This window comes from Strix aluco, chromosome 2, assembly GCF_031877795.1.
Source record: "Strix aluco isolate bStrAlu1 chromosome 2, bStrAlu1.hap1, whole genome shotgun sequence".
Classification (NCBI taxonomy): Eukaryota; Metazoa; Chordata; class Aves; order Strigiformes; family Strigidae; genus Strix; species Strix aluco.
In genome coordinates, this window is record NC_133932.1 from 5,753,439 (window position 1) to 5,775,871 (window position 22,433).

The window sequence follows — 22,433 nt, forward strand, 5'->3', positions numbered from 1 at the left end:
CTGAGACTAGAGAGAAGAGGGCAGGGCACGTAGGACATGACCATCCCCTGGAGCTAGAGCCCAATGTGGGACCTGGATCTTGCAGGAGCAGGTCCCAGTGTGTGTTTTGCGTTCCCTCATCAAGCTGCCTGCATGGTGGGATCCAGCTCAGAGCCTGAATGAGTACCAGCACCAGTCAGAACGCGCAGGTACTACATACAAACCCTCTGCCTGTGAAGGTGGCTGAGCTATTGCTGCTCCACTGATGAAACCGGTATTCCTCTCAGTCACTCAGTAAGCAAGCGCTGTGGATCCAAAACCGAGCCCGCGGGCGGCTCACACCTCATCTCTGACCTTCAACTGTTTTCTTCCTTTGTGTTTTCTCAAACGAGAAGCATAGCCCTGTGCTCTTAGCAGTATGGAGTCAATGGTTGCTGCCACACCTCTAGACAGAGCATGAAGACCACCTAAGGTGATGGCTTCATTAGCTTGTTTTTGTCTGCAGCAAGAGAGATGTAGTAACAGCCTACCTTACAGAGTTTTGATGGCAGCTTAAGTAATTAACCAGCAAAGGCTCTAATGTGCTGAGATAGATGATGCAGCAGACAGCAAAATAAAATTACAAATGCTCTGTACCACAGAGGCAAACAACATGGAAGAATGCCAAACCAACTGCAGCCAGAGCTCAGCACCATGGGCCCCAGGTCTCTTCCTCCCCCATGGCAGGACAGCACCCCCCTACAGCACTCGCTCCTGGAAGGGCCAGGGTGCTTCTGGGCAGCCAGGTCTCATCAACTTAAGGTTCTGCCTCCAAGTGCCGTTTGCCCTGATCACACAAGCAGCAGCCACCCAAGCAGCATATCTCTCTCAACAGAAATGAATTTTTCATGGCAGCTGGATGTGCAGCTCAGCGGATTTATGCCCTGGAGCTCGGGAACATGGGATGGGGGGGCATCTAAGGCAAACCAAAGGTGGTGGAACAAGATAAATGACAAGCAGTGGCTCATGCAGAAGTAAACAGTACCTGCACAGCAGCCATTCCTCCCCGAGCAGTGAAGGTGATTGTGCCAGACCTTGGGAAACGTCCCAGAAACCTGAAAGTTTATAGCGGCAGTGGAAGCCAAGATCTCTGCACAGACAACAGATCTCCAATTACCAAAGCCAGCTCAGCTGGCTTAGGGACAGGTTATTTCCATGGGGTTTTTTTGCTTGCTCATTTAATGATTACATTTTTTTGCGTGTATCTGTTTTCCCATACAACAGCAAGAAGCCAGACATCAGGAGTTTTTGCTAGGACTCCCTAATCAGAGGAAGTATCTGTGATGCAACTTGCAAACACAACCCTACCAATGCTTTCAACCACCAGGGTTCCCATCTGCCACTCCTCCTTGAATCAGAGGTGACCCCACTGATCCCCTGGGGTAGGCTTCTCAGCCTCCTGGGAACCATGCTATAGAAGACTGACGTGCTCTTATCTACCTTTTGTATCCACCCCTGCATGCCTCCCTCTAACCCCCTCCCTCATCCGATCTGCTTTGGTTCTTCTGCCAGGGCAGAGTGTTCCCGCAAGCAGCCTGACGTTCACAAGATGCTGGAAACGCTTAGTGATAGAGAAGGGAAACAAAAGCCTTCAGCCTCGCTGGAAACCCAGCCCACAGCACCAGCCTAACACTGCCTGAAAATATCCTCTCTGATCTGGGGCGCTCAGCTCTGCAAAGCGAGGGCAGCGGCCATACTCTCCCTTTGCTAGCAATGACACAGAAATGGCCGAGTTATTGTTTCTCTACAAATCCCCTTGTTTGTGGAACTGTATAGACATCACAGAGGCATCTGTGGCAGGCTGAAACTTGGTGTTTTACATGCTTTATGTCAAAATCAAATCAAAAACAGGGGGAGCCCACTGAGTTTGGACATATTTTAAGTTAAACAAGCATAAAATATTTGGCAAGTTTCCCTCGCTTAATGCAGTATAAACAATTTTGGTATTTGACAGAGAAAATTTCCCATTTAATGAACGTGGCAAGTAACTGAAAAGAAGGTCGCACTATTTTTGCAGTTTTAATTAAGCACAGGACAGGCCCTTCTGCTGCACTATTAGCAAAGTCTATGTGTGAAGTTAAGCAGCTCTTTTGCAGCTGGAGCTGCACTGGGGAGGGGAGAGGAGATACTCCTGTGGGATGGTAGGTCCTCCTGCAGCACCCAGTGAAGACAAGCGGATTTTTGCGATTACTTTCAGAAAGGAAAAAATGAACTCCAATAGACATAAAACTGAGGCAGACTAAGGGTTTCAGAAGGCAGCCTCTGGTAAATCCAACCGCAGCAGTTTAAGACATTAGCTTGCACAGCTGTCTGCCAGCCTTGGCTGTCCACCTTGTCGGCCAGCCAGAATTTATTGCTCCTCTAATAAAGTCAGCAGAAAGAAATACATGCTTGTGCCTCCGCCACTACAGTTCGCAGCCCAGTGTATTAGACTGAACTGCTGATGATCATTGGTTTTCAGTAACATTGCAGACTCATGGCTGCATATCCAAGGAGGGGAAGAGCAGACAAGAACAGAACAAAATGTCTCCCTCGCTGTGAAAGGCTTAGAAGAGACTTGGAAGAAAATGCGCAAATAAAGGGACTAAAGAACTTATGAAAGATGTTTATTCTACAAAAATTGCTGCTGTGCCTCTCTTCTGCATCCTTTGCTGTTGGAAAGGCTGCTTTGGCTATCTACTGCTTGCCCTGGGGGAAGGGAGCTGTAGAGCAAAGGATAAAGCCAGGTCTGCAGGAGTTATAACCACTGCTCATGCCCCTGCTAGCCCAGAGCCTGCTGTAAGGGTAGGAGCGTCCTCCATCGCCTCCAGCTAGAACCAGGTATAACAAAGCTGAGAGCTCTCCTCACCCTAAGGCCTGCACTTCTGACACTGCTCTCCCCTCTTCAAGGCTCGGCTCCAGGAATGACATTGCCTGAATGTATAAGCAGACTATTTTTACAATTTCTAATGTAACCAGATCCTCTTTTATGCAGAGGAGAGACTGCAGTGGTAAAATGGCATGTGTCAAAAGAAACTAAGATAGGAAACTCAGAAGGGACAATAGGTTTTCTTTTTCAACAAAGATTTAAGAAAACCCAGGAAATTCACACACCCAACGCATTTATTAAAATGTGTTCCTAGAGCTGGCTTTGACTTAAGCACACCAGGAAATCGGTGGTAGCCTTTTGAATACTGAGAACAAATTGTTAAGTACCTATCATTGTGTACGTGTAGACATTATTCTCATGTACTAGATGTCACGCTTGCCTTGCTGAACAAGGCCACAGTAGATGCTACCTGTACAAACGTGCAGACTGTAGGAAATAAATATAACATGATCTGTTTCACCCCACATGATTTTAGAAGTAGCCTGTGATATTATAACACTGTCTTGAGCCACAACGAACAACTGTAGGGTGCTGCAGGCCACCTTGAGGTTTTGCAGCTATTGAAAGTCTAGTATCGTGCAATGAAAGGTTTGGTAACACAACACTGAACTTCAGTTTTTGAGTAAAACCTCTTGGTTTGTTTTTCAAAGAAAAGAAACCTTAATTTTCAGCTCCTCAATAATTTGAAATAAATTAAAAACCAAACCAAACCAAACAACAACCAAAAAACTCTCCCAAAAGAAACCCTCAAAGCTCCTTGTTGCAGGTCTAACAGCCCTCCTAGGATAAAACTTGCAAAGCTTACCCCAGTCCTTCCCTGCCAAATGCCGAGACCCTGTGAGGGTGTAGACACTTCAGGTCAGACACACACGTAAGATACCAGCTCTAGAAAGTTATCTCACTGAGCTGAAGGAATGGTATGCATGTGCTCCTTTAGCCGATAGCAAAAGCAAGATAAGGTAAATAATCTTAGCCTGCAATGAAAGATTTACTGGAATCAAAACATCTAACATCTTAATCACAGTCTATGCAAATCCAGCTGCCGGGTCTACGTCCCTCCTTACACTGTAAGTGCTCTAGCACTTGTAAGACCTGAGTCATTCCAGTGTGTGAACTCGGAAGAAAACAGCCCTGACCAAAACAGCCCTGATCAAAGAGAGACTAAGTATCTTACAGCGAACATCTGTGCTGATCTGTAAGAGCTTGTCCCTCATGGGGCCTTGACACTGATTCTCACCTACCACATGAACCACAAAACCCTTACCCATGCAAGTGTTACTTGCTCCTGCGCTTGGTACCCTTGTCTCTGTGAAACCTGTACATAAACACAGCCTAGTCCCAGCAGTGATCATTTATACAAGAAGCCTTCAATGTTGCAGTCAGCAACATCAAGTCCGGGATGCAGATGAAAATCAAGTGTCTACAAGGGACACTGCTTGTGGCTGCTTGCTTCTCCCCTCTAGGAATGAATGCTTGCTCTAGCACAAAGGTATTCAAACTGGTTGTGAAGCAGTTCTTGACGTGTTGCAGCTTACTGCTTCATCCACCATAGCAAAGCTGACCCAAGGTCCATTGTCAATGCATGCTGTGCCATAAACAATTCAGGATGTGCTTTGTGACCTGTCCAGTCATCCCTGCTGCGTGGTGTGGTGCAGATGTCCATGGTCATGAAGCACTTCAGCTGCCCAAATTTAATCCTCCAAGTCCTTCGGTATAGCAAAACCCAGTTGACTTTCATGAGCCTCATATCCTCCAAAACACCAGGATGTCAGCACAGCCCTGCCATAGAGACCCTGTTCCTTCAGTCACATCGATATCCCATTAAATCTTTTTGTTTCTTCCCCTTCTCGTATATCATCAGACACACTAAACAGTCCACGAGACACATGCTTTACTTCTGCATGCTCCATGCACGGACTTCGCTGTCTTTTTTCATCCTACCTGAGCTTTGTATCTTCATCTGAGCCAAGACACTGAAATTTCCCCCCTTCCCCCCTTCCCCATCAGAAACCATGCAACTGCAGAGAGATCAGACTACACTAATACTGGGACAGCAGCCAGCAGTACACAGTGTGCCTGGCTTTTAACAGCTAAATCCTATCAAAAATAATGATGCAAATATGGGCACTCCTCTGCGAGACATCCTAATGCTTTCAACAACCTCTTAAGAACACATAATGCTGCTGGATGGGACAGAGGCTGAAAGGAGCAAATTTAGGACTCCTTGTACTTACTGCGTGAACACCTGGCTGGCTAAACGAACAGCCCTAGGTCTGAAAGTAGAGATAGCTGTATGCACATTAGATATCTGCTATGTATCTGCTGTATCAGATATCTGCTGCCTGAGGGCAGGCCTGAACTGCACTGAATTATCACCTAAATGCAGACATGAGGTGAAAAGCTCTCCTTTAGGAATCTCGTGCGCTGATGTAGGACCAGGGGTCCTACCAAAGCATCTACCTTTAAGTACTTGGGCCCAGACCTATATCACCATTTAAGAGATGAACCTTGTTGTTCTCCGTAAATCTTGGATATATTATCTGTCTTCAATGCCCTGGGTTTCAGTGGCTTTTCCAGTACCACATAGGAAGTCTGTGGGAAGCAAAACTGGGCCTTCCAAGTCCTGACAGGTAAGCACATCCCCACCTCTCCACCAACAGCTGAAGCTGGTCCATGACACTACCCTGCCCACGCACTATAGGAGTATAAGGAAGGACACAAAGCCTCCCTCACGTGGAATTAAGCTGATGGATGCTGAAGCATCCATCCTTCATTCATGGTACCCTGCGTCCTTCAGTACATCACCTAGCACTCTCTGGAGCATGTCTCTGGAAAAAAAGAGCAATGGACAACTCCCCCGTCCTGGCAGGGGAAGCACCCTGTAGGCAGACGGCCCCTTGGGGAGGTGGAAATCACACCCCCCGTCCGCTGTACGCTGCTGGAGGCCATAAAGGAGCTCCCACCAAGGGCTCTGGCAGCCCCTCGTTCTGCTGACCGCAGGGCAGGGACAGGCGAGACATCCCTGGGTCGTGTCCAGCACAAGCTGGGGCACAGCTCCAGGCCGTGCTGGCCGCACTCCCCGCCTCCCCCAGCGGATCCCAGCACCCGCTGGCCGGGCCCTGTTCTCAGAGCTGCCCAAACCTCCCAAGCCCGCTCCCCTGAGCCCACTGCGCTCCCCTGCAGCAGGGTGGGTGCTGTAGGAGACGCCTGCCTGGCCATGCTCCTCCATCCTGGTGAGCCACGGCGACCCCAGCAGGTTTTGTGTGAGAGAAACGACAGGGACAGACTGCAGCTTCTCTGAGAAAGCGCTAATGCTCTTCTGCGTCCAAAAATCAGAGCAGCCAGCAAAGGGGCCTCTCTCGCGGGGGCTGTGGTCAGCAGCAGGGGACGGGACGGGGCAGAGAGGGAGGGCACCTCCTTTTCCCCTCCCTGTGCTCTGCTTTCCCACGTTTTCTCTCATGCCTGTGCAAAGACAAAAACCAAAAAGCTACGTACCCCCTCCTCCAAATCAACCGGAGTTTTTTGGGGCAGAGTTCAGTGTTCAGCTACGCAGGGGCAGAGGAGGAGGAAGAGGGAGCTGGCAGGGAAAGCGGCAGGGGAGGCGTTCACCTTTCTCCAGGGCACCTCATAGGCAGAGTGGCTCGCACCCGCTGCAACACTGCTCCTTTAGATGTAGGTTGCAAGGAAGTTTGGCTCCAAGTTCAAAAAAATCACAGCCCAAAGAACACAGGGCTTTGTTGTCTCTTGCCAGACTTTTATTAAAAAATGGGTTTTGAGCTCGTGGCAGAACACAGGGCAAAAACATCGCCTCAGGAGAGGGAACCACCTCCTCTCACCTCCCATCAGTGACCAAATAAAGGACTTCCAACTAGCCTGCCCACAGAAAAAGTGCATGAACTTTCTTTATTTGAATGCCTCTGCTACCCAGTTAAGGCTGCCTTGCAGGAAGGTGTCTTAAAGCTATGAAAGCATAGACCTTCAGCCTAGTCCACTCATTCTTCCTGAGGTATGAACTGAAAGGGACCCAAGAACAAGAAATGCAGAGAGCTTTCTTCTTGCTCTGAGAGGAGCGAATACCCCCAGACACCCATACCTAAAGACAAAGTTGGAAATAGAAAGGGAAACAAAAAAAGTGGTATTTTAATACCCCCTGAATCTTTATTATGCATTTTTAGTACAGAAGCTTCCCAAGGTCAAGTCAAGATCTAGCCCAGTCTGGGCCAAGCTCCATACAAATACAACTCAGAAGAGAGTCCATGCCCCTGGGACAGCAAGCAAGCAAGATTTGCTCTTGGAAGAAATTCTTGTATTGTTACTTTGGTTAGAAATGGATCGTTTGAGAAGGGTGGAGTGAACAGAATAAATCTGGCTCTGCCTGCACCTCTCTAGCTATATCAAACATGGGTCAGACTTGTGGGTGATGGCTTGAGTTGCCTGGGCAGGGGGCAGCCTGCACGCTCTTCATAACCCCCTCAGTCCCAGGACTGACACCTGCGTGTAAAACAAACCAAGTCACACCTGGAGATAGACCCAGCCTCCAACATCAGAGAGAGCTCTTCCTCCCATCAAAGCCTAGTTCATCTCTGCCGTGAGAAAAGGAATACAAAACAGAGCAATAGCAGGATGTGCTAATGTTCACATGGGACCTGACAGTGCATGGAGACACACTCACCGATGTCAGTAGTGCAGCCTTTAACAGCTCTCAGGCCCCAGGTTGCAGAGATGGGGGGATGAGTCTCTTGAACCAAGTAACAAGAGATAGGTTGAGGGAATGGCCTCAAGTTGCACCAGGGAAGGTTCAGACTGGCTCTTAGGAAGTATTTCTTTCCAGAAGGGGTTGTTGGGCGTTGGAATGGGCTGCCCAGGGCAGGGGTGGAGTCCCCATCCCTGGAGGGGTTGAAGAATCAGGTTGACCCAGCGCTGAGGGATCTGGTGGAGTTGGGAACGGTCAGTGTGAGGTTAATGGTTGGACTGGAGGATCTTCAATGTCTTTTCCAACCTTGATGATTCTGTGATTCTGTGAAACCATCACTGCCTGGTTTAGATACATTTAAGTATAGGCATGCAAGAGACCACGCATTTCCTCGCTACCACACCTAATGTGTTAGCAGACTATGGTAGCTGCTCTCCCCACCCCAGCAGCCTGTTGCACTCAAACTGGCCCATGAGCCTGGCAGCCGAGCGGTCTGGTGAAAAGGGCCCTGCAATGGCAGAGACACCACGCTCAGGGCGCTGGTTGGGGAGCGTACGAGCTCTAGCAGGGCTCTGCTGAATCTGCCTGCCAGAGGACAGGCTCCAGCTGGCCACAGCACTGCGACACAGCCCTTTGCCTGCTACAGGGCAAGAGCTGCGCTGAGCATGCATCCCCCTCACAGAATCACAGAATGATCTAGGTTGGAAAAGCCCTTGAAGATCCTCCAGTCCAACCATTAACCTCACACTGACCGTTCCCAACTCCACCAGATCCCTCAGCGCTGGGTCAACCCGACTCTTCAACCCCTCCAGGGATGGGGACTCCCCCCCTGCCCTGGGCAGCCCATTCCAACGCCCAGCAACCCCTTCTGGAAGGAAATACTTTCTGATATCCAGTTTAAACCTTCCCTTGCCCCCAGCCCAGCCAAATCTCACCTGTGGGGTCAAGAGGTTGAGAAGCCTCTAAATATTGAGCTCTAACTTAAGCGTGTATTATAGGAAAATCAAAACCAAGGCTTTAGTTGGTAATGACAGCAGCACATTTGCGTACTGTGGGAAGAATCCTGTTATGAAAACCTCGCCAGCTATGCTTCCTGACGGTGTGTGTGCTAATGTATATGAACTCCCTAACATTAAATTAGGGCTCATACTGGTTTTATTTTTCTTCTTTTTACAACTTACATTGCCCAAGGCTGTACGGATTCCCAGTAAGAGCACATGGAGATGCCCTGTCATCACGTGGTGAGGAAGTGCTAACAGACTGGGAAAGGGGATGCAATGTGTGGAGAGCCAGCACTGAGCGAGGGATTAGGAGACATATCTTACCAGGGAACGGCTTGAGGAGCTCAGACTGTTTAGTTTGCCAGAGACAGGACTGGGAGCAGTCCTTGTTGCAGACCGCAGTTTCAATGGTAGGGAATAGACACGCGGTACTAAAGGCTTAGCAGATTAAACTCAAGATTCAGCATCTGGAGATCAAACCTAGACAAATGCAACCAGAAATAAGGTGTAACAGCATGTGGGTAATTAACCACTGCAGCAACATACCAAACACAGTGGTATTTTCCATTTGTGGTAATTACTTAATCAAGACTAGATGTTTTTTAAGACACGCTTTAGAGTCCAGAGCAAATGGAATTAATAAAAAAAAGCTGGATGTATGGGCTGTATTAGTCAAGAGGGCAGAAGTAGTAAAGCACAATAGCTCCTTCTGGCTTCACCATCTACTAATCCATGGGAAAATTGCCCCTTTCTTTTAGTGTCAGTGGAGTTGGTAGGCAGCCATATTTTTAGCGACAAGACATGCTGATGTTTACAAGAAATAGTACTAATAATATATTGTTTTTCACCCACACCTCTAATCTGAAATTCTCCAAGCTCTTTACCGTCACTATGTCAGTAAGCCTGACAACTCCCTGGCTAATAAATTGGCATTATCATCTCCCTTTCATCCAACTTGAACTTTTTCAGAGTAGCTAATCATCTGCTTACCATTCACATGGGAAACAGGCTACCTGTGATCTTGGGCACCTACCTTTAGGCCTCTTGATGAGAAAACATTTACATGGGCACCCTGCAGAAGGTCTCGGGGTGGGAAGTGGCTCAGCACACAGAACTGCCCAGCAGCTGCCTACTCCAGATGCTACTGAGATCCTAATCCCCAGCACAGACTTTACAGCACTCAAAAACTCTGTATAACCTGCCTAGAAAAATTCTGGTAACAATGTACTTTTTAAGACCAGAAGTCAGCAGTTAAAATGTTAAGAGAGAAAAAATGTTTCCTAGTTGTTTTAACAAACATCTTCATATATGACAATCCCCCCAAAAAAGTAATTGCCATTAGTCACCATGACAACCAATGGAAATCGCTAACCCATCTTCTCTCCTTTATCAACCTTTGGCAGACCTGTCAGGGAAAGCAAGCAACTATGCCCCGTGTAAGATTCTCTACTTAAATACAACATACAGCTCGCAGGGAAATCTACATTGCTACAATGTCAAGTGATCCTCTTAACAGCGTATCTCCAGTTTGTCTCCTCTGAGCTACAAATGGCTGGTGAGGTGCTTGCTGCTCCCCTCCGAGAGCAAACGCACTCCAGAAATGCAATTCCCCCTGTGAGACACTCCAGCTCTCCCACCTTATGCTCTTCCTCTCCCTCTATGGCTCCATAAAAACATTCAACCATCTCTTGCTTCCCATCTCTGGGCCATTGGCTCACATCTTAAATGTGGCACATACAAGTCCTTTTTGCCCATCTTTACTGCCTGGCAAGAAATTGCTGTATCACTCAGCAATTCTGGCCCACATTTTATCTCCTTTTTCCTCACTATTGTTAGTGTTGTTGATAAGGATAATGACCCTCTGCAGCGCTTGCTGCACATGAGAGCTTTTAAACTTTTCTTGACAGGAATGCAATCAGCTTCATAAACCCTTCTTAAGAGGCACAGCACCATCATTATCCTTATTTTAGAGATGTGAACACTGCAGCTTAGAGGAATTAGGTGCCTTGCCCACAAATCTACATCCAAATCATGGCGTGATGCTAAAAGGGGGAACAAAGAGTTCTGGAGAGAAGAGTCTGTTTGCATTTTCTTGATGCCTACAGGCTCCGAAGTTGTTTGAACCACATCTGCTCAGAGCCCCCTTTAGTCCCTCCACCCTGCCAAAATCCCACAGCAAATAAATATAAACCTGAAAAAAACCCCAACCCAACAGTTGTGTCTGTTTAATGCTGGTTTACTGTTGACCTTGCATCTGCAGCCAGGACGGCCTAACTCACCCCAGCGTCTGGATGTGTGCTGCTGCACTGCAGAAGAGCTTGGCAGTGATTTGTGAGGAGGTATTAACGCCCAGCTGTTCTCCCATCTCTTTTGGTTTTCACCAGCACAAAGTTAGGAGTGGCCCAGGCACAGCACTGACACCGTGCGGTTTCAGGCTATTCACATACCACAGTGAGATTCAACACTCACCCAGTAGGATCCAAAATTCCCAAATAATCCACATCAGTTGCAAATTTTGCTGCATTTTCCTCCGCTCTCCCATTCCAGGTTTGGGTTGCAGGAGTTACCAGCAAGTTACTTCATCAAAGGGCTGAATAATGCAGCTCTGTGTGTGAGTGTGTGTAGGTGCACACAAGGTGTAACAAACCATGTTTTGGACCCCTTGATTAACCACGCTTTGGTTCCATTTCCTCCACAACACCCTCCTGGGGGACTGCACGCAGCTCTGAGTGCCAAAGAGGGGAGGACAAACCATAAAGTGTAAAGCTGAGCAACAACAAGCTGTTCTGCAAGCTGCTTCCCACAGATTCCTGTCTCGAGGCTGATTGCATTTGGTGACTACGAAGGTACAAACTACAATCAAAGGGGAATACTCATAAAACGCTTCCCTGGTCTGTAGTAAAAGCTGATCTCACGCTGGAGCTTTTCCCTCAGGTAGGGCAGTAACTACTGTACCACACTGTCTATTTTTACAAAACTTAGAGGAACATAGTATCTTGTAGGAAATTAATACACTTCACTAAACATGGCTGAAACTGGCTGATGGGTTTTAAAGTTATTTGAGGAGGTTTAAAGGTACCAACAGAGAATAAGATCACATAAAGCTCTGTTTCTTTGGGCAGTCAGGGAAAAACGTTCTGCTTTGACAGGAGGAAGGGAGCTACACAGAGATTAAAAGACGTGGGCTAAGGATGGAGCTGAGAGGCTCTATAAACTGGCTGCATGTACAAGGTGGAAATAACTGCACGGGGGAGGCACTGATTATCACTGAACACGGGGAGCATAATTAGGACTGTTGGGACAGAATAAAAAGATTGATGGTCTTCTTGCTCACAGAAGAGGACCATGAAGATAAACTTACTGACTTTGAGATACTCCAGAGCACAGTATCATTTTTCACAGAACAGGAAAGGGGCATCACTTATCAGGGATGTGTAAAACTGTATTTGACAAGACACTAATGGCTATGGTTTGTACAAGCAGCTACTAACTTCAGGGCATGCAGCGATACCTTGTAGAAGAAACAGTCTGTTTTTCTAAAGGGGGATGTTTTGAATGATCTCAAAAAGCATTATCACATTTGTCACTAGCCCCTCTGAAAAGCTTGGTGAAGCACACGGGCTGCAGGAAATCATCCTGCAAGAGCATGCACGTCTTCCTGGGTACACTTGTCAGGTGAAAAAAGGCCCGAGGACATGCCTCTCACCCTCCTGAAAGTGCTCCTTTCAGCTAGGCAGGGCTGATCACACCGCCCCAGGCTAGCTCAGCAGCCGGTGTGACCAAGGAGGCACTGCGAGCGGTCACCAACTCGTGCCACCGGCCACACTGCGGCCACAACTCTGCAGCAGCTCAAATGTGGGAATGCTCCTTGCCAGGGACAGCACAGGCCACCTGCCCAGCCCCAGTCATGGGAAGGGCAACGTGCCGCTTGCTGAGCAAAGCTTAGCACATGAGCAAGCCCAGGCACTGAGGTTTGCTCTTTAAATGCAGACTGGGTATGAATCAAGCAGTTAAAAAATAAAGCACTCCCTCCTTACCCTACTCCTCACCCTTGCACATCACCCTCTACCAATGGGTCTGGGCCCCAGTCCTGGGGAAATGATCAACAGAGCTCCATGAGAAACGGAATGCCTGTTACAACCTGACTTCTCCATCGTCTGTCCTCAGGGCAACCAGAGAAGGGGAGCGCCGCCTGGAGATTAGGCCGATGCTACTCATGTGGCATTCATGGTCTTGGGGCTGGAATGCCCCAGAGCTTGCATCATGCAGAGCAAACACGCTATCCTCAGACAGGAATACCACAGCTTTCCTGCCAAGCTGAAGGCAATGCCTTCAACGTGAATGCTTGGTCCCCTGCCACCTTAATCTTCCAGAGCCCTGAGTTTGAATGTGTGAGCTGCAGACCAGAGCTGGGTCACAACCTTTTCAGTTATCCCTGAGGAATTTTACTCACCCAGACGATGAAACAATCCAGACATAGCAAAAATTCCCCGTGGAAATCGCTTCCTCCTACATATAGGAAACGAGACAACAATTCCAATCCCTCATACTTAAGCTTCCTCAAATATAAACACGAAAAAGTGGCCAAATCGCAGGAGAGGAAAGAAAGTCCCAGAGCAGTAAGGAGTACATATGCAAAGAGTTATGTCATGCAGAGGAAAGCTCTTGGCTTCGGGCTACAATTACCAGCGGTTAAATGGCAGGGGCTGCTGGAGCACAAGGGGGCCCCACTCCCAGGCATCATCCTCCAGATCGATTCACCATGTTCGGGAAAACAGCAACAGACTCTGCCATCAAAACCAGCCCTGGACAGTACGGCGCTGGAGACCAACCTGGCAACTGGCTAGCGCCTGCCAAAAGCTCCCTCTTCCGTCCATCCCAGTGGATGGACAGAAACTCCTTGTTCTACCCCCCTGATGCTCAAGCCCCAAAATGCCTGACCCTGACAGCGGGGTGATGAGGAAAGAGTGGCCAAGGGCAGCATTTATGAAGGCAGGACACACACCAAGCCCACAGGCTCTGGCGTTAGGACAAAGTTCACCAATGCATCTCTCAATCAGAGGCAGCTACCTTTGCCAGCCCACCCCTGTCACCCCACTCTCGCTTCCCTCTTATCCAAGATTTTAACATCCTCTTCTCCCCTCCTCTGAATTGGAAGACTTGAGGAGATCACTTCAGGTTTGAGTCTTACTCCTGCCACAGGTAGCTCTCCAGCAAGTCCTTCCACCACCTCCCTAGGTGTCCTCACAGATAAAGAAACAAAGTTGTTTCTGGCTATAGACAATCTTTGAAGCTATAACTATTTCTTGAAAACTTTCATTGTGGGGAAAAAGCTGATTAAGCATGGAAAGCTCCACCAGCATCCATATTCCCAAGGCTTCCTGATCCTGTCTCAGGACTCTGAGTGAGGATCAGGGATGGGATGAGGAGGAACATGTACTGGCTAGGCACAACCAGCAGTGGGTGACAAATAGCCATCCAACCAGTCACAGAATCATCACAGTTGGAAAAGACCTTGAAGATCCTCCAGTCCAACCATTAACCTCACACTGACCGTTCTCAACTCCACCAGATCCCTCAGCGCTGGGTCAACCCGACTCTTCAACCCCTCCAGGGATGGGGACTCCCCCCCTGCCCTGGGCAGCCCATTCCAACGCCCAACAACTCCTTCTGGAAAGAAATACTTCCTAATATCCAGTCTAGTCCTTCCACGCGTGGAGCAGAAGGTGTGCAAATCCCCTCCTCCTACCAATAAAACCCAGTGGCTTTGCCTTGGTGTTTTTATCTGTTTCTCTCCATTATTCCTTCAAGCTGGTTTGTTGCTCTTTGCACTGCAAGACCCTCTACAGAGATACAATCAAGAGAGAAAATAAAACCAAATTCATATGCTTACAACTTTACTGCTGTGTAAAAGAGCTGCAGAATGAAATGAAGGAAGGATAAAAGAGAAGGAACAACAAGAGAAGCTGGTTACTATGGTGTCCATTACATAGCGTTACGGTATTTCGAGAAAGTGGTTAGAGGTCCATCTCTGGGACAGCAGTGGACAGGGTACAGCCAAGGGAAACGCTGTACAGAGAGCCATCCTGCAATGCTCATACAGAGATGAAGGAGATGGGTTCTAAAAAGTCCTTCTGCTCAACCTCCCGGTTTTTCTGGTGCATTAGATATTTCCCTCAGAGGCACAGAAGAATTGGCACCTTCTCCCCAGCAAGACAAAAAGCAGATTTCAGCCTTCAAGCAGCATTTAGTTTCTTCTGCCAAAATATTTGCTTAGCTGTCAAACAGTGGAAATGTGGGATCCACCTACAGCTGAGCTAATAAGATACCAAATCCCTCCCCAGTCATCCACCCCAAGCCCCTTGCTCTTTCCAAGAGGACTCTTTAAATTGTTTATAGGTTATGGACCCCTTGACATGCTTCAAACAAGGTGTGGGTGTCTCAAGAAATTCCATGTATGCAGACCGGAACATGAGCTTGCTTTTCTTCATCATCTCTCACAGGCAGCCTACATCTAACCCACTGCCCCAAGCAACCACATACCCAATGTCAAAACCGAGAGGTACGGTGTAGTAAGTGAGAGAGCTAAGGCATAGAGCAGGCAGTAAGATTTCACAGGAACTTGTATGAACATCACTTCTGGGTAGCTGGTTTGCACAGCGGAGGAGGGACATAGTCACTCATTACTGCTGGCTGGTGCCTTCAGCCCAGATCAGAACTGGAGCACACTTGAGAGCAAGCAGTGAGAAAATGCCATGCAGTCACTGCTTTAATAGAGCACCGAAGCCTCCAGGCCTGCTTATCTGTCATTTATTTACTGCTGCAACGCCTAGAAATTGCAGTCAGAGGCCCACAGTTAAAAGCAACTAAGTCCCTGCTCTAACCAGCTCACATCTAACTCGGTACACTAGCTGTGGCAAAATCTACAACCTCTGGGAAAGTTGTGATGTATCTAACCCCATGCCTGCCACCCAGATGCAGCTCTGGAAGGAAGTACACTTCACAGTGTAACAGCAGTCTGCTCTTTCCTTTTGCTAAAGTCAGAGAGGGATAAACCTCTCCAAAGAAATGCTGGTTATTCACAGATTGGTTTAAGTATCGTAGTACAGCAGATGCCAACCCCCCCTGCAAAGATCGAAGCAGCCCAGCTAAGTAAGGCATTTCTGGGGACTAATCTCCTCTAGCTCACAGAATATGTGGCAAAACCACGGCCTGGTTAATAGGAGTCTCGTGAGCCCAGAAAGGCACATCTGGCTGAGCTTTGTGACAAACTCTCTTCTGTACAAAGAGAAACATTCCCCAGCTCATGTAACACCACACAAGAAAGATCAAAGGTGCCCGGGTGCCTCCTGATGAGTAAGCAGCTGTACCAATAACAGCAGCTGGAAAATGCAACAGGAGACTCTCAGCCAGTCCCTTCCTCCTGTGCGGGGACCAGAGATGCCTCCCAGGCAGCCCCCAGCAGCAGCCCCCTGTTAATTACCGGCAAGGAATTTGCACTCTGGCAGATAAAGTCATTCACTCTGCTACAGTGCATTTGCACAAAGCAGCTCGGATCTGACGGCAGCTCCATCCGAGAAGCAGCATCAAGCTGCCACGCACACGTACGTGCTACGCGACATTGCTTCAGCTTCAGAGCTTGTGGCACGCACGCTGCTGCTCGGAGGTTACGGTCCCTTCAAAACTGCCGGGGAGGTTGTTTCAACACTCATACACGGGGCATCTGGCCAGCGACTTCAGCCCAGCATGAGGTGCCTCAGACAGACCCGCTTGGTTCGTCTCCCAGACTCTGATCCCTGGGACCATCCGCAGCACAGCAGCAGCCCGACGGCACAGCACGTGCCTTAAAAACCAGGCTTTGAACAGATGAGCCTTTGCTCAGCGCCCAGGGTAGAATCGCTCTTTTCCCTGCCTCCCCATTTAAAATATGCTTGTTGCCTTGAGGCGCAACTCCAGCAACGCCTGGTCTGGCACTCAAGGGCAGGATTTCAAGGAGGAAGATGCCTATCACTCCAAAACCAGCTGAAGGAGAAAAATGGATGCAATTTTTCCTTCCACTGAAGACTGAAGATGTGCCTGCTAGACTAGACCTGGAAAGCTACTTTTATTACATTAGCGGGTTACGTGAAACTGCTGGGTTTTATTGCACAAAGCCAGAGCATATTAAAAACAGCCGAGCTATCCACATGATTGGCACCATGGTGTCTTTTCTTTCCACTGCCATGGATAAAATATCAGCGAGAGGAGGTCTGAACTGTCCACAAAGTCTCTACCACTAAATTTCAAAGGCAAATGGACCTTTCTTAAAATGATGGCTTCAGGGCCAAATACATGCAAATACAGCTATGCCATTACATCAGGATCTCAACATTAATTTATTCAGTTTCATTTATTAAGACAGCAGTTTTTAGTTTTCACCATCACAAAAATGTGGGAAAAGTTTAACCAAAGCAAGCTGACGATGCTGGCCAGGCCGTGTGAACAGCCCAGTGGGAGGAAGTACACCAGGTTTTACAAAGACCAGCTGAACTCCCAGCTCCATCTCCATCTCCCTGGGGGCACGTGATCACTCTGCTGGCAAAAGGGGCACAGGTCTTGGGAGGGGTTGAGTGTTGCCCTCCCTACATGCCAAAGCAGTCAAGTCAGATTGAGAGGAAGCGCTCAGGTAAATTAACCAAACAGAATTTAGCTGAAACCTTTGTCTTTTCTCTCCCCCATCACATCCCTTTTCAGCTTTTCACATGGAAAAATTAGAGCGAGGGAAAAGGAGGTGGGGCGAAAAAAATTAATCCCAGGGTTACAACAGATGTAGACACTGCAAACCCTGTACTATTAGAAAAGGTTATAAATCTGCCTCCAGATGCTTGTCATCGCTGTGTTGCTTGAGATTACAGCCCCCTCAGATCTGTCAGTAGATCTCCTCACAAGAGGAGAGCCTCTAGCCCTCCTCTAGCCCTTTTTAGCCACAATGAGACAAATCAGATTAAACTGTTTACATAACTCTTTCCAAAGGCTGGCTCATTTGGCCAGAAATGGGTTAAGGATAGTTCAGGAGAACAGCTGCCTGTCCCAGAAATTAATCTGAACAGCCAGAAAACTGGCAAGGAGTAAAGGGCAGGCCAGGGCAGTGACCTCCTCTTGGCAACGCTGGATTCAGGAAAAGACTTCCGTCCACAGCCTGCACCAATATACTCATGCTGGCATAAGCCTCTTTGCTAACATCTAAAATTCATGGTGAAAATATCTTTCTTGATGAATCTGAATCAGGTTTAAGCCAAAATGAAAAAAGAAAAACCCTCAGTCTTATTTTGAAGTAAGTATCCTGGTGGGACATATAATGATGCTGGTGTAACTGCAGCGGTACCACCAGTGGAAGTGTTCCCGCATGCCCCCCTTCACACCTCACGGACACAGTCAAACAGGGACAGGACTTCTCTCCAGTGTTAACTAGGGAACTTGCTCCAGCATGATATGGACAACTGATCAACTTTTAATACATTCATCAGACATTTTGAGCCTCTCCCCTTTCCTCTATCGCGATGGATGCTTCCCAAAAATCACTCCATCTGCTTTGGAAAGCCCCAGCTGAGAACAGCATCCCTGTTAATATGAGTGAACGGCGGCCTTACTGAGAGCCTGACCCAGGAAGAAAGGGATAAAAAGGGCTGTCTGAAGCTGGTGGCTGGCTTCCATCCGAGGAGTACAGTTCACCGTCTATTGCTCTTGTGACTATTACTGAACCGGGCCAAGAAAAGCTCCCAAGTTTTGGCACGTCTCAGATTTTCCAGTCTGCACAAAGTCATGCCAGGAACATTTACTGAAGCAATTCCTTTCTTTCTTTCAAGACTCTAATTACGCACCTAACAATGTTGTAGAAATGAGTGTCGTACAAAAAGCCCAGTACAGTTCAGATATAGTTTTGCCGACAAAAGGATTACAAGCTTAAGGCTCAGTGTTAATATTCCTAACATACTGAAAGGCACAAAATGCAAACTGCAGCTGAAACAGAAGAAACAGAGAGGTTATCACTTCCAAAATCTGGAAGAGGGAAAACCACACAGGAAAATGCCAAACTAATCTTACTAAATGCCAGTGATGCAGGAGAGTGGTAATAAGAAACATTTAGAAGGGGGCAACCATCAAAGCCGTCTCTGAAATGCAAGAAGCTCACCTGCAAGCACAGCCCACTCCCTAGAAAACTAGAAGGTCTAGATATTCCAGAGGGTGGGATACTACCTGTGAACAAACTGATGGGCACCACTTGGCAGCTACCAGCAACAAGGAATCAAACTGAACCCCCAAACAAAAGTTGCCTGAGGTGTCAATTTTCCCTGAAACCAGACCCAAACCTCACTCATCACTCTCAAGTTTTGCTGAACTTAGACTGGAATGGAACCAAAACGTTCATTGGTTTGACACCTGGACCGCTGAAAACAGTCAAATCATTCATTTATCCACTCAAGCATGAAGCGGCCTTTAAAACCAAGTTTTGAACATGACGGATGTACATTTTTCTTACTTTCAGTTTGCAGATGAGGCACAGAGACATGACAGTACTACACACTTGGGAAGCCATCCAGGTACTCCAAATTAGAGTACATTAGGCAAAAAGCAGGATTTAGCACATTGACCATTAACGTAATGTTAGCGGCACTGGTGAAATCAGAAATCAAGGGCCAAACACATCTTGGCTATGTTTCTCTGGCTTACTGACTCCAAGGGGCTTTACTCAGACCTGTGCCATCACTGTTTAGCTCTTATTATAATTAGTCTTACGGATGTGCTGCTGTGCACTTCCTTCCTACAGAGGTTTTGCTGTATATTGACCCAAAGTGATTAAGGTTTATTTAGGGTTTCGAAGAAAACGAATAAAACTGATGTGGCTTTTTCAGGACAGTGCTGGAGAGGATGCGTGGAAACGCTGACTACAGAAGTATGTCACGCCTTGGGAAGAAAGTGCATTACAATATTATCATGTACAGGCAGATGTGAAACGCTAGCCCGTACAGCTCAGTCCCGCTCCCCTTGGTTTTCACAGCTGCCACGACTAGAGCGTAGAGGTTGACAGTGTCGGCTCGCAACTGCCCTGTCTCGCCTCCGCTCCTCACATGCCCCAACCTTTGAATTGTTTGTCCCCTCATCGAGCAGCTGGCAGTTGCGGGGAGTTCGCCAAAGAGCTTTTGCTTACCAGGGCAGAGCAACAGCGATGGGCTTCCCCCTAAAAACCTCTCCCTGCCATAACCCGGGCAGTGCAGTGCACGGGTGGGAGGCAGAAAAAGAGGGAACCGTTTGTAGGAAATCAGACGTGTTTATGCATTTTTTTAATATATTTTTTTTTCTTTTTTTGTGCAGAGCCAAACTGCGATGCTCTAGGGTGGGTCTCACCATCTGGGAGAAATATGTAGGGAGAAAAAATGCAGGCGGGGAGGACGAGCCGCCCCCCGCCCCCCGAGCGGGACCGCTTCCCTCCGAAAGCAGGCTCGGCCTCCCTCCCCAGCCCAGCTTGAGTTCATTTTCCTCAAATCACTTCCACATTTCCCCTGCCGTAATTATCAAATATTTGGTTTCTGACCTCACTTTTACGGAGGCCGCCGCAACCGGGAATTCAGGCACCGTTTATTTTCTGTCAACAGAGCTGGGGGGGTTGCGAGTTGGGGGCTTTCAATGTCATTGCAGTAAAAGAAGGGAAGAAAAACGAGAGAGAGAGAGAAAGAGCGGGAGGGAGGGCGGGCGGGAAGGGGGCTGCCCAGGGGAGCCCAGCCCGGCGGCGGCATGAGGGGGGGCCGGCCCGGGCGGGGACGCGGCCCCCTCGCCCCCACGGAGGGGTCCGGCGGCCCCGCAACTTCCCTCCCGCCCCGGCTGCTACTTTCCTCCGTCCCGGCTGCCCCCCCTCCCCGCTCCGGGGTGCCGCCGGCGGTGGAAAACGCCAAGAAGGGACCCCCGTCCCCCGCCCCAGCCTCCCGTCCCCCACCTCACCCCCGGCCCGTCGCCGGGGCCCGGCGCCTACCTCGGCTCGCAGGCGGGCGACGGCCATCAGGGCGCAGAGCAGCGGGAGAGTTTTCCAGATCTGCAAGAGAGGGAGCGGGGCGGGGGGGGAAGGGGGGGCGGTGAGCGCGGGCCGGGCCGGGGCGAGCGGGGCCGGGGCCGCCGCCGCCAAAGTTCCCGCCCGGCGGCCGCGCTCACCATGCTGCTGGCGGCACCGGCGGGGCAGGAGTTGTGGCGGAGGCGCCTTCCCCGGCTCCGGCTCGCTCGGGAAGGGAAGGGGAGGACTCCCCCCCCCCTCCTTCCCCTCACCCCGACCCGCCAGCCCGCGGCTCCACCCCCGGCCCGACCCCCGGCCGCCTCCCCCCCCGCCCCGGGGCCGCCTCCATCCCGGGCCCGCCGTGAGGGGGCGGCCGCCGCCCCTCAGCGGTGCCCCCGGGCCCTCCCGCCGCCGGGCCCCTCGGCGCCCCGCGGGGTCCTGGGCGGCCGCTGAAGGCGCAGGGGCGTCCTGGGGACCCGTGTCCTGGGGACTCGTGTCCCCCGGCCCAGCGAATTGCCCGAGGAGGGGGTTGCCGCCCCGCCCCGCCCGGCCTCACACCCTCGGCCGCAAGAGCTGGCTCCGGGGAGCTCCCCCCCGCCCCGAGCCCTGCACTGGTGAGGGGCCAGGGGGAGCGGGGGCAGCTCGGCCGAGAGCCCCCTCCGAGGGGTGCTCCCCACATTGTCACAAAAAGGGGAAACTGAGGCACGAGGTGGCTTCTTCACAGGCAGGGCATGGTGGAAACCCGCCCCGCCACCACGCTCCAGCCATGAGGCCATGCTGAAATCCCGGCCGCGGCTACAGGGGACGTTGGTGTCAGGATGCAGGGAGGTTTAAAAATAAGGGTTTAAGTCCGAATATGTTAGGATCCAGATGGCATTCGGTGAGGGGAACAGGCTGTCGTGCCAGGCACAGGGGGCCAAAATCCCACCTGAAATGCCTGGTGGTGCTCATTTGTGTTTAAATACCTGTGATCCTCTTGTTTAATCTCTTCATCTCTGGATTTCAGAAGCCTCCGGTAGCTAAAAGGCAGGATCTGACAACACAAAGAGACTGATTGTCCTGGGCACATACAGGAATCTCTGTTACAGCAAAGCAACACCACGACACTAGTGGTCAAGGGCTTTTCCTCGAGTTTTGAGGTTGGTTGTATCCAAAACTGACACCGCTGGCTTTGAAATCCCGTCTCACTCCATAACCAGGCGTGCTCATAAACTGTCTATCTTCTTGCCCTTCTTTATTCCATGCTCTCAACGTAAGCAGGTGCCATGGGAGATGCTGGTGTCCCCCCCTTCATCATTCACCAAGACCCACGATTACTCCAGCATCCTGCGGGAAGGAACAAACTCTGGGAAAGAGTTATCCTGGATCAGCCACATCTGATCTGTTCATGGCAGCTGTATCGTTTTTCCGTGCTTCCTCAGGCTCTGTTTCCTCACCCTGTTTTGTTTTTAGGACGATTGTTACTAATTTTGCATATATAAAGCATCCTCCCCAGCAAGTTCTGCTTCTGTCTGTGAGTGGTACTAGCCTATAAATCTACCCTGAAGAGATGTCTAATTATTTCACTGCTGATGCTGAGCGGTGTGGTTTTCATTGTCTTTTTTCCTTTTTAAACTCACCTTTCATAATGTACCTTTTTGTTTTGGCGTCATTGACTGCCTTGCCTCATGACACAGTGCAGGCAGAGTTATGGCTGAACTCAGCTGGTCTCTAGTCTGCAGAAGCATCATAGGACCAGGGGCGCCCTGAGTCACCCTGCCACAGTAAGAAAAAAAACAAGTGGCAAATGATAAATACGTTTTAAAAGATTCATCGATTTCTGACCTCTTG

At 49.4% G+C, this 22,433-nt stretch overlaps 1 protein-coding gene across 1 annotated transcript in view; it reads right to left on the minus strand.

The window, feature by feature from the left end:
* FSTL1 (follistatin like 1) overlaps nucleotides 1-21,056 on the minus strand; it is a 60,948-nt gene extending 39,892 nt beyond the window's left edge. Inside the window, exons 1-2 of the mRNA XM_074808908.1 lie at nucleotides 20,765-21,056; nucleotides 20,589-20,648 (exon numbers count right to left, since the gene is read on the minus strand). Coding sequence (XP_074665009.1) covers nucleotides 20,589-20,648; nucleotides 20,765-20,767 — 63 coding nt within the window. The 5' untranslated portion in view covers nucleotides 20,768-21,056. The remainder of the gene's footprint in view (nucleotides 1-20,588; nucleotides 20,649-20,764) is intronic.
* Between the last annotated feature and the right edge of the window lie 1,377 nt (nucleotides 21,057-22,433).